Below are 15,347 nucleotides of genomic sequence, written 5' to 3'. Positions count from 1 at the left end.
ATACTGTGCTATTTTTCTAAATTGTGTGATGTCGTTGTTTTGACTTCTTTTCTCATTCTAGGTAAAGATTCATGTTCTTACCTCATTTTATGTTCTTTTTCTTAAAGAAGACTCCCCAAATTGTATGAGTTTCAGTTCCCACAAAACCTGCATCTAACCCTGGTGCCACCATTTATTTTCTATGTGATCTTAGGCAAGTTACTTATCCTTTCGGAACTGTTTCCTCTTTGGTAAAATGTAAATAGACAGGTGAGGACTGAGAAAACCTCCTGCCCTTATTCCATTTCTGAATCCATTACTAGAGGAAGCAGCCCAGCCACACAAAATTGGACCAGAATATACAGATAGGGGAAGATGTCGTATACAAGAAATAATGGTGAGCAATGAATCCAGTAAAACTTAAATCTAAATAATTGGAAATAATGTGGTTATTGCAAACTAATGCAGTTTGTAAGAAAGGATTTTTGTAACAGAAGAGAGATTATGCAAGAACAAATTTAATAATAAGCTGTATCTATAATTCCAGATTATTTCTGCAAAACCTGGCAAACAGGAAAGAAGGAGAAGGAATATAAACATACAAACAGCCTCATCTTATTGGAGGAGACTTTGAAATTCTTGGCACTGATAAATACAGACTCAGATGTTTGTGAAACATTTCAAGGTATCAGCAAGTAGAATAAAATGGGAATTACAACTTCTGTACTTCCCTCTTCTTTCATGTGAGAGCCTCGAAGCCTGCTGCTGGGAGCTGTTCAGAGGCCCACAGCCACGTGTGTCCCCTGCCCTCCCCCCAGCTTCTCCTTGGCCCCCAGCACAGGGCTGGACGTAGGGCTTGGGAAACTGCTATGGATGGCTTCTGTCTCCTGCCTCTGGAGCAGCAGATCCCAGCCAGGTCGGGTAGGCGGGAGCAGATCAGGAAACTCTCTCATCTTCCAGGGTGATGACCAGGCCTGGCCATAAAATCGGACAAGGCCTGACGTGGACAAGGTCCAGTTTGTTCAGACCCAAACATTCCACAGACCCACTCGTTACAGAGTTGGGCGTTAACTGTTCTCAGCATTATAGGCCTGGGCAGTACAACGAGCAGGTCCTTACACCAACCGAGGCATCACAGAGAACCAGATGATACCCCCCAAAACTTGAGTGTCACAGAACCAGACATTCGCTACATATTCCCAAGTGACACAGATTCAAGCACCTGGGAGGAAAGGGTAAAATTAGGATTCTAGTTACAAAAGTCGCAGTGACTTTGATGGGGGACGCTGGTCAAATGTGTGAAATCTTGTCAATGAATAGATACCTGTGTGTGCTGGGTATGTGTGGTCTTTGAAGATGGAAATTGCTCAAGTGGGGGGCCTGCGTCTCCCTCTCCACCAGAGCACCTAAGGCAGAGACTAGATTTTATCCAGACAGTGGCGCCCTGAGGGCACGGGTTGGGACTTGCTGAGTCCAGAGAGTGAGTCTCCCCTCTCAGCTAAGACCCCCTAGGGCCCTCACACCAGGTTTCCTGAAGGTCCTACCCAGCTTGGACGACCTGACCTCCGTAGTGGGTCTCCCCTTGGAGCCCAGGGCTCTGCCTCCAGGGGGCGCCAAATGGACACTTCTTAATAGAGGCTGTCCTGGTCCTGCCTCCAGGCTGAGGGGCTGGGGAGGACACATGAGTCCATCCTGATTGCACAGTTGGTCACAGCTGGAAGGGGCTTGAAAACTGCTAAGTCCATTTCCACCTGACACAGATGGTGGCTAAGGCTCAGAGAGGGTGCTCCAGGTGAGCGGCAGAGCAGGGTTAGGGTCTGATGTGCGGGGCAACATGGCCTGCTATTGTCCATTTCTCTACCCTAGGGCCCTGGGGAGAGATGTGCAGTCCCTCCCACCCAGGAAAGCCTAGTTTCAGGTCAGCCTGTATGGCTTGGGGAGAAAGAAGTAGGACCCTCTTGCTTCAGAAGTGGCCAACAAAAAATATTTTTAAAAATAAAAATGATATATACATATATTTTTTTAAAAGTGGCCAACACAGCAACCCCCTAAGTAACCCCCTGGTTCAGATGAGCAAACAAAGACACAGAGATGGTAAGTGACTTGCCTGAAGTCACACAGCAAGTTAGTGTAGGTGTCAGAATTGGAAAACAGGGCTCCTGACAACCAATCTCAGGGAAAGGGCCCAGAGGAGATACTCGCCGTAGCTGCCTCTCTTGGCCAGGGTGGGGCCCTAGGAGAGCTCACACTCTGGATTCTTCAGGCTTCTTCTCTGGCTGCGACACTAACAGCTGCTGCTGGAGGCCAGAGCAGGTCACTTTGGGCCCTTCCTCTTTGTCCTGCTGCCTTAGGATGGCCAAAATCAAGGCAAAGCAGGCCAAGGAGCCCACCTTGAAGAAGAACTGGAGACCAATAAACCTGGGAAAGAGCAAGGGACCCGTGAGCTCAGGACATCGCCGTCCAGGGCTTGGCTGTCCTTGGGCTGGGGTCTGAATGGGGTCAGCAACCATCAGCCATTGTGCACTGGAAGCTTTGAGGCCTCGGGAGGGGGAGGGGCCTCCAGCCCCAGGGCCGTGAACTCCAGCACCATAGTCTTGGCTGGGGAGACGAGGGAGCCCCTGGTGTTGACCCCCGTGGGGGCCCTTCCCTGGAAGAGGGCGAGAGCTGTACAGGAGGATCCCTGGCTTGGGAGCAGAAGCCTAGGCATTCTCCCTGCTCTGGCCCTGACTGCCTTGTGGCCTGGGCCAGCTCTGCCTCTGCCTAGGTCTCTCGAAGGGCTCAGGGGCCTGATAATCTCAATTTTGGATTGCCCCACCCACCAAAAGCAAAAGAGGATTCCATCTCCTTCATTTGTCTAACTCACCATGTCTCTCCTTTGACTTTCCATCTCCTACAAAGTCTCTGGACAGCTCTAGCCCACAGGAACCCTGCTCTTTTCAGAGTTGGAGGTGACCAGCTCCGTGGCCCCAAGCTGCTAGCAAGTCCCCCTACTCACCCCCACCCCATCCTAGAGCCAGCAGACTCTTTGCCTTCAGGTTCCTATGGGCTTCCCATTGTACAGATGAAAAGACTGAGCCCCCCAAAAGCAGATCTCACGATAAAGGTGACCGAGCTGGGCCTGGATCCCAGGCCTTCAGTGTTCTAGATAAGGCCTTCTTCCTACTCCACCCCAATTTCTCGTTTCTCTCACAACCAGGCTTCTCCCCTGATTCTCCCCACACTTAGCCATGACGAGGCATGTTCCCGCACAGACTCTGGTCAGAAAGCTTGGGTTCAAGGACCAGCTTTGCCAGTGATCAGCTGTGTCTTTGGGCCACTTTCTTTAACTCTCCCTTTGCTCTTCCATAAAGGGGTGATAGTGTTTAGCTCACGGGACTGGTGAGCTTAGCACTGGATACAGCGCCAGCCGACTAGCAGGTGGATAGAAACAGACCCCCCCTCCCTGCTGGTATTCTGTCTGGGACTCCTGGAGTACGTCCAGCCCCCTTCCCACAGTCCCTTGGCAGCTCCCAGCCCAGGTCTCACCGGTTTCGGAGCAGGTCGTTGTCATAGTAGCGGCAGACGGCCCGACGCCCACAGCTCCAGGCCCAGTGGACACAGGTGGTGTCAATGGCGCTGCCGTGGATCACAGGGCTGGGCATCCAGGCTGGAGGAGGAAGTGCTCAGGGGACACAGGCCCGGCACTCCTGTACCCCCACCCCGCATACATACCCCTCAGGGCTCTGAGCCATGGGGGGCCTCTTGGCCCCTAAGTCTGTGACCCTCGAGCCCACCCCTTACCCTGGTATCAGATGCTGCCATCCTCATGGGCTGTCTAGCTGCTTGCACACCCACCTCCAGGTACCTGGGTCGGATCTGTTCCCCCATGGGCCTGTGAACCCCAAGGTCAGCGACTGAGTCTCATTCATCCCTGTGCCCCCCACGCCCAGCACACAGCAGGTTCTTTACCCAGAACTCTCAGGAGCATGAACTGGATCCCCACAGCCAAAGCCTTGTCTTCTTTCTTCACTCCCCTAACAAGCAGGGACATGGGTGACATGAGGATCGAGAGGGTTCCAGCCCTCAAGGGGCTCTCAACATCCCCTTCTTTCCCACCATCCAGTGCTAGCCTTCCCCCAGTTTGAAGCTCCTTGGGTGGTGGGGTGCGGAGTGGTGTGCTCAGGCTGCACACACCATCCCCCTTCGAACTGCAGAGTCGGGCCCCTATGTCCCAGGCACACGCACTGACCTCAGAGCCCTGTCCTGACCTCCCGTGTTCCTGGTCTCAGATACCTCCCTTCTCTCCCCATTCATGGCCCCACCAAATTCTCCCCTTCCTCCTACACTTAGCAAAACCTGGAGCTGGGCAGCCAGGCATGCCTTCTAACTTCCCCAACCACCGTAATGCCGCAGCCCAGGTTGCCCTGGCAATCACTGGCTCCTCTCCTAAGTAGTACCAGGGGCTGGCATTTATGGAGTGCTGACTACGGGCTCAGTTATTCTCTAATGCTATGCCCCCCATGAGGTAGGCATAGCATTAGCCCCATTTTACAGATAAGGAGACTGACAGACACTTGGACAGGTGAAGTAACTTGACCAAGATCCTACGGCTGATGGGCGGGATTTCGTGTAGCACATTGACTCCTCTTAAGCAGGCTGCCTGCTGGGGCAGCTGAGTCCTGTACTTTCTCTTGTGGCCATCCTGTTTTATGCATCTAGGTGTCTTCTAATATTTGTAAGGGGCTCCACCCCCGCCCCTTCTAATTGTCTAGGAGACAGGGAATAAAGTAATCCCGGCATAATGAAAAATTAGAATTATCCTTCTCTGAGGTGCTCTTATTCCAGCCACAACCCCAGGAGATGCTGACTGTAGATGCTGACAATGTGTCAGTCCCAGGAGCCCCTGCCCCCCAACAATGACCAGAAAGATCTTGGACCGAGGGGTGGTGCTTGGCATGGGCTGGGTCCACAGTAGGCACTTCACCAGTGGCATTCAGAATCTTGGACCACACTGACAGGGCTTGCTTTTCTGGATGAGCTCCTGTGGCCCGCCCACGACAGATGGGGGCAGGTGATGACCCTCACTTCCTCCGCCAGTGACTAGGAGGCCAGGGCAGTGCCCTGGGTGTGGCCTCCCCTCCCTGGGTCAAGGAGGGGCCTGGGCTCTGGGTCCTAGCACCAGTACTATTCCATTTGCTACCCAACACTTGATGCATGGCCTGGGGCTAGCTCCTGAGCTGCTCTGAGCCTCAGTTTTCTTATCTGTAACATGGGGACAAAACGTTTCAGCAGGCTGTCATGAGGATAAAGACAGGAAGTGGGAGCCTGGTCTGTTGTGGGGACCCAGGGCATCCGAGTGGCCTCCTCCTTTCACGTCCTCCCTCAGGATTCCCAGTCCTGCCCGTGGTTAAGGACCTTAGTATCTACTGGGTCTGGCCCCCCCCTGCTTTCACCTTAGGATGAGCATGAAGGACGGTGTGTGGGTGACAGAGGCCATGACCCCGCCCAGGCTGATCAGGAGCATGAAGGGCAGCACCAGGTGACTGCAGGCTGAGTCGCAGGAGCCCGCCTGCACCGGGCCTCTTCCTGTCACGCAGCTGCAGTTGGTGTAGAAAACCTGAAGGGAGTGGGGGGAAGAAGAACCTTCGGGAACCTCCAGGGACAAGCAGCTGGCCAAGGGCCTAAGGGCCCCTGAAGGCTTGCGAGAGACCCAAAGGCACGAGCCAGCTGGGCCGACTGGAGGCGGGGACGTCTGACCCCTTGGCTGAGTCAGGATAACTTGAGCAGCCAGGCAGCCACCCGGACACGGGCTGTCTGCACACAAATGGGCTGAGCCCGCGCTGAAGCTGGGGGGGGCAGGGAGGTGGGGAGGCAAGGGAGAGGGGCCTATGGGAGCAGCCCCAGCACCCCACACACGCTCACTCAGACATACACAGTCACACACACACACACACTCACACATACACACTCACACATACACACTCACACATACACACACCACATACACACACACATACACACACCCCACACACACGCTCACTCATACATACACATTCACACATACACACACACACATACACACTCACACATACACACACCACATACATACACACACCACACACACCACACACACGCTCACTCATACATACACATTCACACACACACACATACACACTCACACATACACACACCACATACACACACACCACACACACCACATACACACACACACACCACACACACCACACACCCCACACACACGCTCACTCATACATACACACACACACACATGCACATACACACTCACACATACACACTCACACATACACACACCACATACACACACACACCACATACACACACAGACCACACACACCACACACACACTCACCTACACACACAGACACTCATGCGTATACACATACACACGCACCCACACACATACACTCATTCTTTCACCTGGGGATGTCAGAATGTTCCAAATTCCTGACCACATATGCAAGTAATCGAAGTAACAAAAAGTGTTTCCGGGGGAAGGAACTCAGATTTTTCAGCACAGTGTCCCGCCTTCCACTGGACTGAGGTCTTTCAGGACACTGGGTTCTAGTGTAGACTCTCAAGGAGAAATTTAGAAGAAATGCAGACAGTACTATGGAGTCCTGGTTCAGCAGGTGAGGGGCAAGGAAGGCTTTCCCCCAGATGGGTATTGGATCTGGGTCTTGAGGAATGAATAAGAGTTTGCCAAGAGGAAAACCAGAATGAGTAAAGGAAAGGTCAAATGTAAAATCACAGAGGCAGGAAAGAACCCAGCAAATCTCTCCCTCTGGCTGGAGCAGACTGTGTGCAGAAGAGGGCAGAAGGGAGGTGCTCGAAGGGTTCCCTGGGGTGACATTGTGAAGAGCCTTGGACACGAAAGAGGAACCTGGGCTGCTATTTCCAGAGACACAGTGGACCAGATGCCCTGCCAATCATCCTGCTGACAACAACTTAGAATGCTGGATAAAGTATTGAACACCTTGTCTTGAATGCATTCACAAATGTTTGGTACTAAGTGAGGCAGGAATCCAGAGAGGTGAGCAGCATCTTGAAATGAGCTTTGGCCTCAAAGTGTTTGCAGAACCTAGTATAATGGTGTATAGCTTTCTGAGATTTGGGATTGGGGGAGCTACAGGGCCAGAGAATAAGTCCTAGCCCTCCCTCCTGCCAGGGTGAAAAGTCTAATAAACAGACCCCCAGAAAAGTAGGACCCCTCCAAGGGCTGAAGTTTGAGTAAATGCTGACCCCTTTCCAAAGTGCAAGGAAAGGTCCCCAGGCAGGCCAACTGTGTGTTTGATTGCAGCCCACATTCCCACCTCCTAGGTGGCCTGGAAAACCTCCAGCCAAAGATTCTTTCAGAAGTGGTCTAGACTACCAGTGACCTCAGGCACAGACAGGAGCAAAGCCAAGCCAGGAAGCCCAGGCTTTTCTTTTCTTCTCTGTAGATCAGCTTCCTGACCAGAGTGCCCAAAACCAATGTGCCCCAGGGACCTTCAGGCCTCAGATGGGAGACAAGTGTGCAGGGATTGGTCCCAATGAGGACTGGCTGGCCCAGGGCAGCTGGAATGGTCTGGGCCTCTCACTTCTAGCCTTGGCAGCCTCAGACACTTCCCAAGGTGAAAAGGTTTGGGGGAGCCCTGAGGTGGGTGCTGCTAGCCTTGTAAAGAAAAGGCCTGATAGTACAAAAGCTTTCCTGACTGCTGCAAGAGGATGGGAGTGGAGAAAAGGGGTTTGATATGATAGATATTTAGGAGGGGGAGTTAGAGCAAGGAGAGCTGGAGGGAGGGAGGGAGAGAGAGAACACACCTAGGATTCAGGCGTGGGTAACTGGGTGCGCTTTCCTGCTCTTTCTGTCACTTTGCAGAGCTCCCTGGGCGTGACAAGGCTGTGCCGCCTGTCACATGTGTGTGATCTCCTGAGCTCACACTCTTTGGACCTTCACGTACAGGCTGAGCAGCCCATTGGGTTGGAGATACAATGGAGGGACAGGTAAGGGGAGAAATACGCCAGGGCAAGGTCACTGGAAGAGAAGTACCCTACCCTGTTCCTTTTCTGAGAGGCTGGGACGGACACAAAAGCTAGAGGCCTTTCTCTAGGGGATTTTCCCAGCCCTTCATTCATATTTATCTAATTTCATGGCAGAAATTTCTTCTTATGAATGATTTCAATCTCTTCAGCTGCCTGATTCTCACTCCCTAAGGGGATTCAGCTTTCCCCACTGAGCCCTCTATCCTGCCAGCAGCCCGCCTCTCCCCATCTTTCCGCGGGTCACTTTTTCATAAATGGTATGGAGCACGGCTGAGCTGGATACCCACCCACCATCTGTGGGCCCAGAAGCTCACAGTTGGCCCACAGGAGGAGGCAGTCTCCACCAAGAGACAATTCCAGGCCAGAGTGACCTGGGCACCAACCAGGACTCAGCTGCATCCTTCACCACGTACTATAACAAAACTCCACCTCTGAGGGTGCTCCAGAGAAGACGCTGGGCTGGGCGGCCGGAACCCTGGGTTTCAGTCCCAGCTCTGGCATTAAGACTTTGGGCAATGCCTGCTTCTTTCCTGGGCCTCCATTTCCCATCTGTATAATAGGTGTAAATAGGAATATGTATTACTGAGTGCTTACATTTTCCCAGGAACTGTGCTAAGTGCTTTTCATCGATTACGTCATGTGGCTCTTCACTTACTGTTTAATGAATTCATCTGAGGGAAAGCATATTAAGCACAGTGCCTGGTATATATAGTAGATACTACTATCACTTCCATTTTATAGACTGGGAAACTGAGGCACAGATTAACTAATTTGCCAAATGTAAGAGTTAGTTAGAGGCAGAACAGGGATTTGAACCCGGTGACCCGGCCTCAGTGCTCAGGGGCCCATATCCATAGGAGTTCACTGTCCCCTAGGGGATCCTGCCCCAGATTCCAGGGCCTGGAGCCTTCTGGAATGGTCTCAGGGAGATCAAACCAGGTCAGGACAGTGCGTGCTAGGAGGCCTGAAAGGCTGGGATTGCAATTATTCCAAATGCAAACAGTTTACACAGCCCAAGTGCTGCCTGGCTGGCTTCTGAAGCACCATCAACCAGGTGCTTTACTCTGCACCAGCTCTTGGCGTCCAGGTCTCTCCCTGGAGGAACTGCTGGCTTCTGGCTTAGATGCTGATGCCCAGCAGGACATGATGCGGGGGGAGCGAGGGGGTGACTTAGAAGAGCGGGAGGTGCTTTTAGAACAACCAGCCTGACACCACACCCCTCACACACATGCTTTACTACAACCTGGGGGCCGGATATTATCCCCATTTGTCACTTGGGGGACTGAGGAGAAATGGGAGGAGGAGCCAGCTGGTCTTAGTGGCCTTACTAAGGTTTGTGCAGAATGCACTGCTGTGGGTGATGCTGCCCCCTTTTCCTGCCCTGCAAGTTCCTTGAGGGCAGGTCCCTGGGCTCAGGGTCCTCAGCCCAGAGGGTGACTGACTGAGCAGGCTCATTGCACAGCCTCCCCTCTGCTTTGCTGTCTCCTCCTGGCACTCTGCTTTCCTTCCTCCACCCCGTGGCCTCATTGTGATCAAACACAGGTCTGACCCTGCTTAAAACCCATCCAAGGTTCCCCATGGCTCTCGGGATAAAGTCCCCTCTAGAGGTCTGCGCTTTGTTTTCTCTCCATGAACCTTTATGCTTCTGCTCCAACAAGTTCGTTGTGATTTCATGAAACATCGTGTGCGTGTGTGCGTGTGTGCGTGCGTGTATGTGTGTGTGCACATGTGTATGCGCTTTCTTTCAGACTCTGCTTCTGTTGGTCCCCCTGCCTGGAGAGACCTTCCTTAGTTTGTCTACTCATCCTTGAAGGTCCAGCACAAATGCCACTTCCGGTGAAGCCTCTGGAGCCCTCTCAGGTGGGATGTATCTCCTTCCATCCTTGTCTGTACTGTGGGAACCACTTCTCCTACCTCTCAGCACCCCTGGAATTCCCAAGTTATTTCCTTTTGCGTATCCCCTGCAGACAGCTGGGGCCAGGTCTTACTCACCTGTGTGCGCTGGGCCCTGGCTCATGGCTGGGCCCAGGCTGGTAATGCAAGCGATTGAGAGAATAGTATTCTACACCTGCCAATAGAAGGAGCTAGACAAAAGAGGCAGAGGTGGAGAGGGTGACAGGCACAGAGACAGGGATGGGTAGAGCCCGTGAGAGGTGGAAGGAGCAGCCAGAGGCCGGACCTACGTGGCTTTTGTCCAGAGCCGCCTGGACCTCCTGGTTTGTGCAGCCTGCATGGCAGGGCGTGAGGTACTCCACACGGGTGCTGGAGTCGCACACAGGGTTAAAGTCGTCCAATGGGCAGGAGCAGGGCTCCATGCAGCCTGGAAGGAACTCCAGCCCGGGCTGGCTGCTGGGGAGAGAAGATTGGCAGGGTTAGCCTGACTATCCCTCCTCCACACCATAAGCTGGGTCCACCTCAGCCCTCAGCCAGGCTCCCCTCCCCAGAGACCAATGACCAGAGATTTCCATTTCACACAGGTGTTTCACTGTCAGGGCTGCTCCATGACATGAGGTGCTGAGCTCCTTGCCGAGGAGGTGTGGGAGCAGGGGGATGGGCTGGAAGCTTCAGGAGGCTTCTGCCTGGGAGAAGTGGGGAGTTGAGCCTGGACCAGAAGCCTCTGAGACCTCTTTCAGCCCCAAGAGCCTATGAGTCTTTGAGCTGCTTCTGTGGACATCTCTGTTCCTCAGTGGCCCTTCTTTAGGGAACATAAAATAAATTCCTCCCAGAATCTAGTCTCAGATGAAAAATCCTTTTTTTTTTCTTGATTTAGCTGGATTACTTCCTCTTCTTGGAAAATTTGAGCTGTGCATGTGGAACTCAGGATACCTGACTAGCTGTCCGACCTGTTCCCGCCTCTCTCTGGACCTCAGTTTCTCTGTCTGTCACCTCAGCTGGGGATCCCCCTCCCCATTGTCCAATGAGATGGAATATGAAAGACCTGGTGACTCTCAGTTCTTGGCAACTGTCGGTGTCATTAGTTGTGCTGGAGTCTGAGAAATTCTCCTCAATTAGCTCAGTTGGTCCTGAAAGGCTTGTTCAATGAATCAGGACCCGAAGTTCAGTGAGTACATTACAAGAATATAGATGAGAGCACAGGTAAGATGATATGGCAAGGTGAGAGGGAAAAGAAAAGAGAAATAGGGCATGTAGTGTAGGCTGACTTCTTTTTTTTTTTAATTGTGGTAACATATCTATGTACTTTCTATTTTAAAAAGCATTTCAAGGCCCTGGCTCCCTCCTCAGAGGGGGCTTCAGGAGGGCCTGGCTGAAGCCCTCCCTGCAGTGCCTAGAACACGGCTCACACACAGAAGGCCCCACCCTGGACAGCAGAGCGGCCTGTGTAGGGAAAGGAGAAGGAGAGGAAGGAAGTGAGGGGGGAGGAAAATGGGGGAGAGGTCAGTGAGGTGGGACCTGGGACAGAGAGGGCCAGGGCTGAGCATTTCTAGCCATTTGTCCATCCCCCTGCCCATGTCACATAGAAGGAGCCCAGGTGCAGAAAGCTAGTACCTGGATAGAGGTAGGAGACATCCAGGGAGAGGCAGGAACACAGAAATTTGGGGAATTCTAGCTGGATGTTGGGCCAGCCTAAGCCTGGAGCAGTTTCCAGGAAAAATGAAATCATTCCAGAGAAGAGGTAGCAATGTAATTTCCAACATCCTCTCCAAGTTGCTCCCAAGGGGAGAAGGTATGGGGGTGGTACGTGAGAGGGAAGGGAAATAGACATCAGAGGCTTTCCTCCTGGGCGGGGTGTGGGAGGTGCGGGTGGAGGCAGGAGATTCCCCACAGACATGGAAAAAGAATTCTGGAATTTTGGGGTTATGGAACAATAGAATTTAGCTCCACACTCTAAGAACTAAGAATCTCCAAGGTGTCCAGGCCAACCCCTTCCCAGAGCAGAAGTCCCTTTGCAGTCTCTCTGATAGGGGCCTCTCAGCCCCTGCTTGCCCCTTCTCTCACCCTTGCCCCGATGGATGGAGAGTGGTTTCCCTCCTGGGCTGGCCTGCCCTCTGCCTGGGAGCAAAAGCTTCCTCAGGCTGAGCTGGGTCCTGCTCCTAATGCACCCCGCCTCCACTGACACACAGCACTTCTCCATCCTGGCGATGCCATCCCCAAAAGTGGCTTTGTCCTGACTCAGCCTCCACCCATCTCCAGGCCTGAGCTATCCCGCTAGGTGCAGTTCCACCCCTGCCCCTTCTAGTGCTGCCTGAAACCTTCACTGGAGAAAGAAGTCCCACTGCTCACAACTAAGCCCCATAGAAAGCGGAGATGGGGATACAGGGGGTGAGATTTGTGGTACCCCACTGACCGGGCCTTGTCTGGGTCACTCCTCTTTCCTGTCCCACTCTCTCCCCTGCTTTTGCTCCTACACTTCCGCATACTCACCCAGGCTGGTGGGTGATGCCTGCGATCTGGTGGGTCGGGCAGCCCATGAAGAAGAGGGGCAGGTTGAAAAGTAGGCAGAACAGCGATCCCAGCACGCAAAGGGCACTGCAGCGCATGGGGCCCAGGTGGAGGCACTTGACCAGGATACCCCCCAGCACGATGCCCATGATGGCGGCAGGAATGGAGAGGCAGCCAATGAGCATGTTGGCGTAGGAAGCTGTGATGGAAAACTGGCGCTCCAGGAACTTGGAAAGGAAGGTGGCCACGCCCGCCACCGAGCAGGACATGCACACCTGGGACAGGACCACCAGCAAGAAGATGGGGTGACGCAGGGTCCGCAGCAGCACCCTGGGGAAGACTGTGGGGGTGAGAGGGGAGAAGGTCAGAGTGCTCAGCCAGCCACGCCATTCATTTCTGTCCCATCCTGCCCTGTTCAATTTAAACGGTTCCCTTCCTTCCATTCCATCTCATTCCATTTAATTCTATTGCATTCAAGTCTATCCCATTACATTTGACTCCTTTCCATTTAAGTCTATTTCATTTTTGAAATTCTGTTTCGTTCTATTCCATTGAATGAGATTGCATTTTATTCAACTGTATTTATTTTTATTCAATTCTATTCAAAATTCCCCTCCATATAGTGCTTTTCCATACCGTCCTACCTGATTCTGTTTCATTCATACCATCCCGTCTCATTTCATTTCTTCTGTTGCAGTTAGTCATCCCTTTTATTTCTCACTCAGCCCTTTCCATCCTGTCCTGCTGTAGCTCTTTCCAAGCCAACCCAGGCCTTTGCCTTCCCTTCTGTATCCCCAACATGGAACAGCATCCCCTCCCCTGATTTCCCCATCCCTAGTTCATGTCTCTCCATCGCACTTTACCTAACATGCTACACATTTAGCCATTTTTTTGTCACCCCACCAGAATGTAAACTTCATGTAGAGCAGGGATTTTTGTCTGTTAATTGCTGCATCTCCAGAGCCCAGGATACAGTAAGCACTCAATAAATATTTATAGAATGAATGAGGAAGTGAATGAATGGACATGCAGACTAACGTGTGATCAAATATCAAAATGTTGGGGCAGAACCTAAAGGCCTTTCGAAGAAGGAGTGTCAGGAGCAAACCACTTGCTAGACTGGGCTGGTCGGGAGAGACAGCCATGAGGCTTCTCTAGGCCGAGCTGGGGGGTCCCTGCTGTTCCTGCAGCAGCAGGACCAGGGCCTCTGTCATGGGAGATTTCTGTCCGTCCTCAGAGCACCGCCAGAGCCAAGCCAGCTGATTCCCCAGCCCTCTGGGCGGGCCTGAAGCTGTTCTCTTGGGAGTCAGAAAATAAAGACAAACAGTGCAGGCAGGTTCGGTGGCCTCTGGGGCTGTGGAATCCCCCCTCCTTCACGTCCCAGGCCTGTCTCCTGTCCCTAGTCCCTTGCCACACACGCAGTGCACTCAGCCAGGATTTGAAACAGGGCAGGGTGACGGTCTGGCGGTAGCTGCTCCAGCCTCCCTTCCTCCCTCTGTAAGTTTCCCTGGCCAGGATTGGCCTGGGTTTGGCCCAAACTGTACAGACACCCTCATTGTACAGGGGCAGCCAGGGAGGGGCAAGGACTCATCCAAGTTCATCTGGAGAGGTCAGGCAAGGCCAGGAGTTGCAGGGGGTTTCCTGACTTCTCGTATAAGGGCCATTCCCTCTGCTGTCCCCCCCACCCCACATTCCTGGGCCTCTGGCTGCCTGGCTCCAGAGGGCTCCATCCATTCATTGTTTCCCATTTTTCTGTGCTAATCACTGCAGTGCACTTTGTACCCATCCTTTGTCTCCAGCATCTGCAGCCTGTCCCTAGAACAGATGGGAAATTCCTGGAGGTCAGGGCTATGCGTTTCACTTAGATAGGGACACCTGACAGGAGACGGCAGCATTTAGCTCAAGCTCAGAAGCGTGTCTTTTTCATTAGACAAGGGCTACCCGTGGCTTAGCACAGTGTCTCCGCCATCAGATAAGCCAGGGCCTTGCTGAGCTCAGAGACTGTGTCTCCCTGTCAGACAGGCGCCTCCTGCAGCTCAGAGGCCAGGGACCTCTCTCAGAGAGCACAGGTCACCCCTTGGTTTAAGGACTATATTTCTTCCATTTGTCAGGGACCTCCCTCAACTCAAAGACAATGTCTCCCTCATCACACAGGGCCCTCCTCCAGCACACAGGCCAGGTCTCCTCCCTAAGACAAGATAGGTTCTCCCTCCTTCCGGGACTGTGTGTCTTAAATCGGACAGGGATGCCCACCCCCACCCCCACCCCCCCCACCCCCCCCAGCACAGACACTGTGTCTCTGCCAGCCACCAAGGCGTCTCCCAGCTCAGGGGCTACGTCTCCCCGTTCAGACAAGGGCCTTCCTTAGCTCAGGGACTGTTTTCCCCCAAGAGTTGAGGGCTTCTTCTGCTGAAGGACCATAATTCTACCTCCCTTTGTTTCTCCCTTGGTCCCAGATGGTCAAGGCCAAGCCTCAGGGTCAGACTGATCTTTCTGGAGCTCAGGGGAAAGCCCAGCAGCCAAGTTGGCTGACTGGCCACAGGGTTTGTGGCCAGCCTGCCTCAGGTTCCTCTAGTGTCAGGTAGAAGTTGAGTCTACCCTAGACAATCTGGCCCAGGACACAGGTTCCAGGATTCAGTGTTGGTGACGGGCTCCAGTTTTTCTCTGGGCAGGAGCCAAAGCAATGATTAATAAAGCTCTTCCATGGAGCTGCACGCCAGGGCCTTCCAGCAGCCGGGGGTGACATGAGGTTAAGGATTCTAAGCCCCTGACTCCAGGCTCAGCTCGCTGGGGTCCAGGCCCCCGTTCCCTGGGAATGCTAGAGAACCGCGGGCTACATTACTAGTATCTTAACATCATGTCTTAGGAAACACTTCCCCAAGAATTCACTTCCTATTGCAAAAGTCCTCAGTGGGGGCATGAAG

General features: G+C 53.0%; 1 protein-coding gene across 6 annotated transcripts in view; it reads right to left on the bottom strand.

The window, feature by feature from the left end:
• Positions 1–476: 476 nt before the first annotated feature.
• Positions 477–15,347, bottom strand: part of SLCO2B1 (solute carrier organic anion transporter family member 2B1) — a 48,114-nt gene continuing 33,243 nt past the window's right edge. The window contains exons 9-15 of one of the 6 annotated variants that reach the window (XM_081063614.1): positions 12,406–12,763; positions 10,206–10,368; positions 5,412–5,575; positions 3,928–3,992; positions 3,505–3,625; positions 2,182–2,397; positions 478–1,201 (exon numbers count right to left, since the gene is read on the bottom strand). In XM_081063614.1, the coding sequence (XP_080919740.1) occupies positions 2,223–2,397; positions 3,505–3,625; positions 3,928–3,992; positions 5,412–5,575; positions 10,206–10,368; positions 12,406–12,763 (1,046 nt within the window). In that variant the 3' untranslated portion in view covers positions 478–1,201; positions 2,182–2,222. Of the gene's footprint in view, positions 2,398–3,504; positions 3,626–3,676; positions 3,851–3,927; positions 3,993–5,411; positions 5,576–10,205; positions 10,372–12,405; positions 12,764–15,347 lie in introns of those variants that run through there. The other 5 variants (XM_081063611.1, XM_081063612.1, XM_081063610.1 and 2 more) reach the window with 5 other exon arrangements.

This window comes from Rhinolophus hipposideros (genome assembly GCF_964194185.1).
Source record: "Rhinolophus hipposideros genome assembly, chromosome: 10".
NCBI lineage: Eukaryota > Metazoa > Chordata > Mammalia > Chiroptera > Rhinolophidae > Rhinolophus > Rhinolophus hipposideros.
This window is presented reverse-complemented; position numbering and strand designations above follow the sequence as displayed.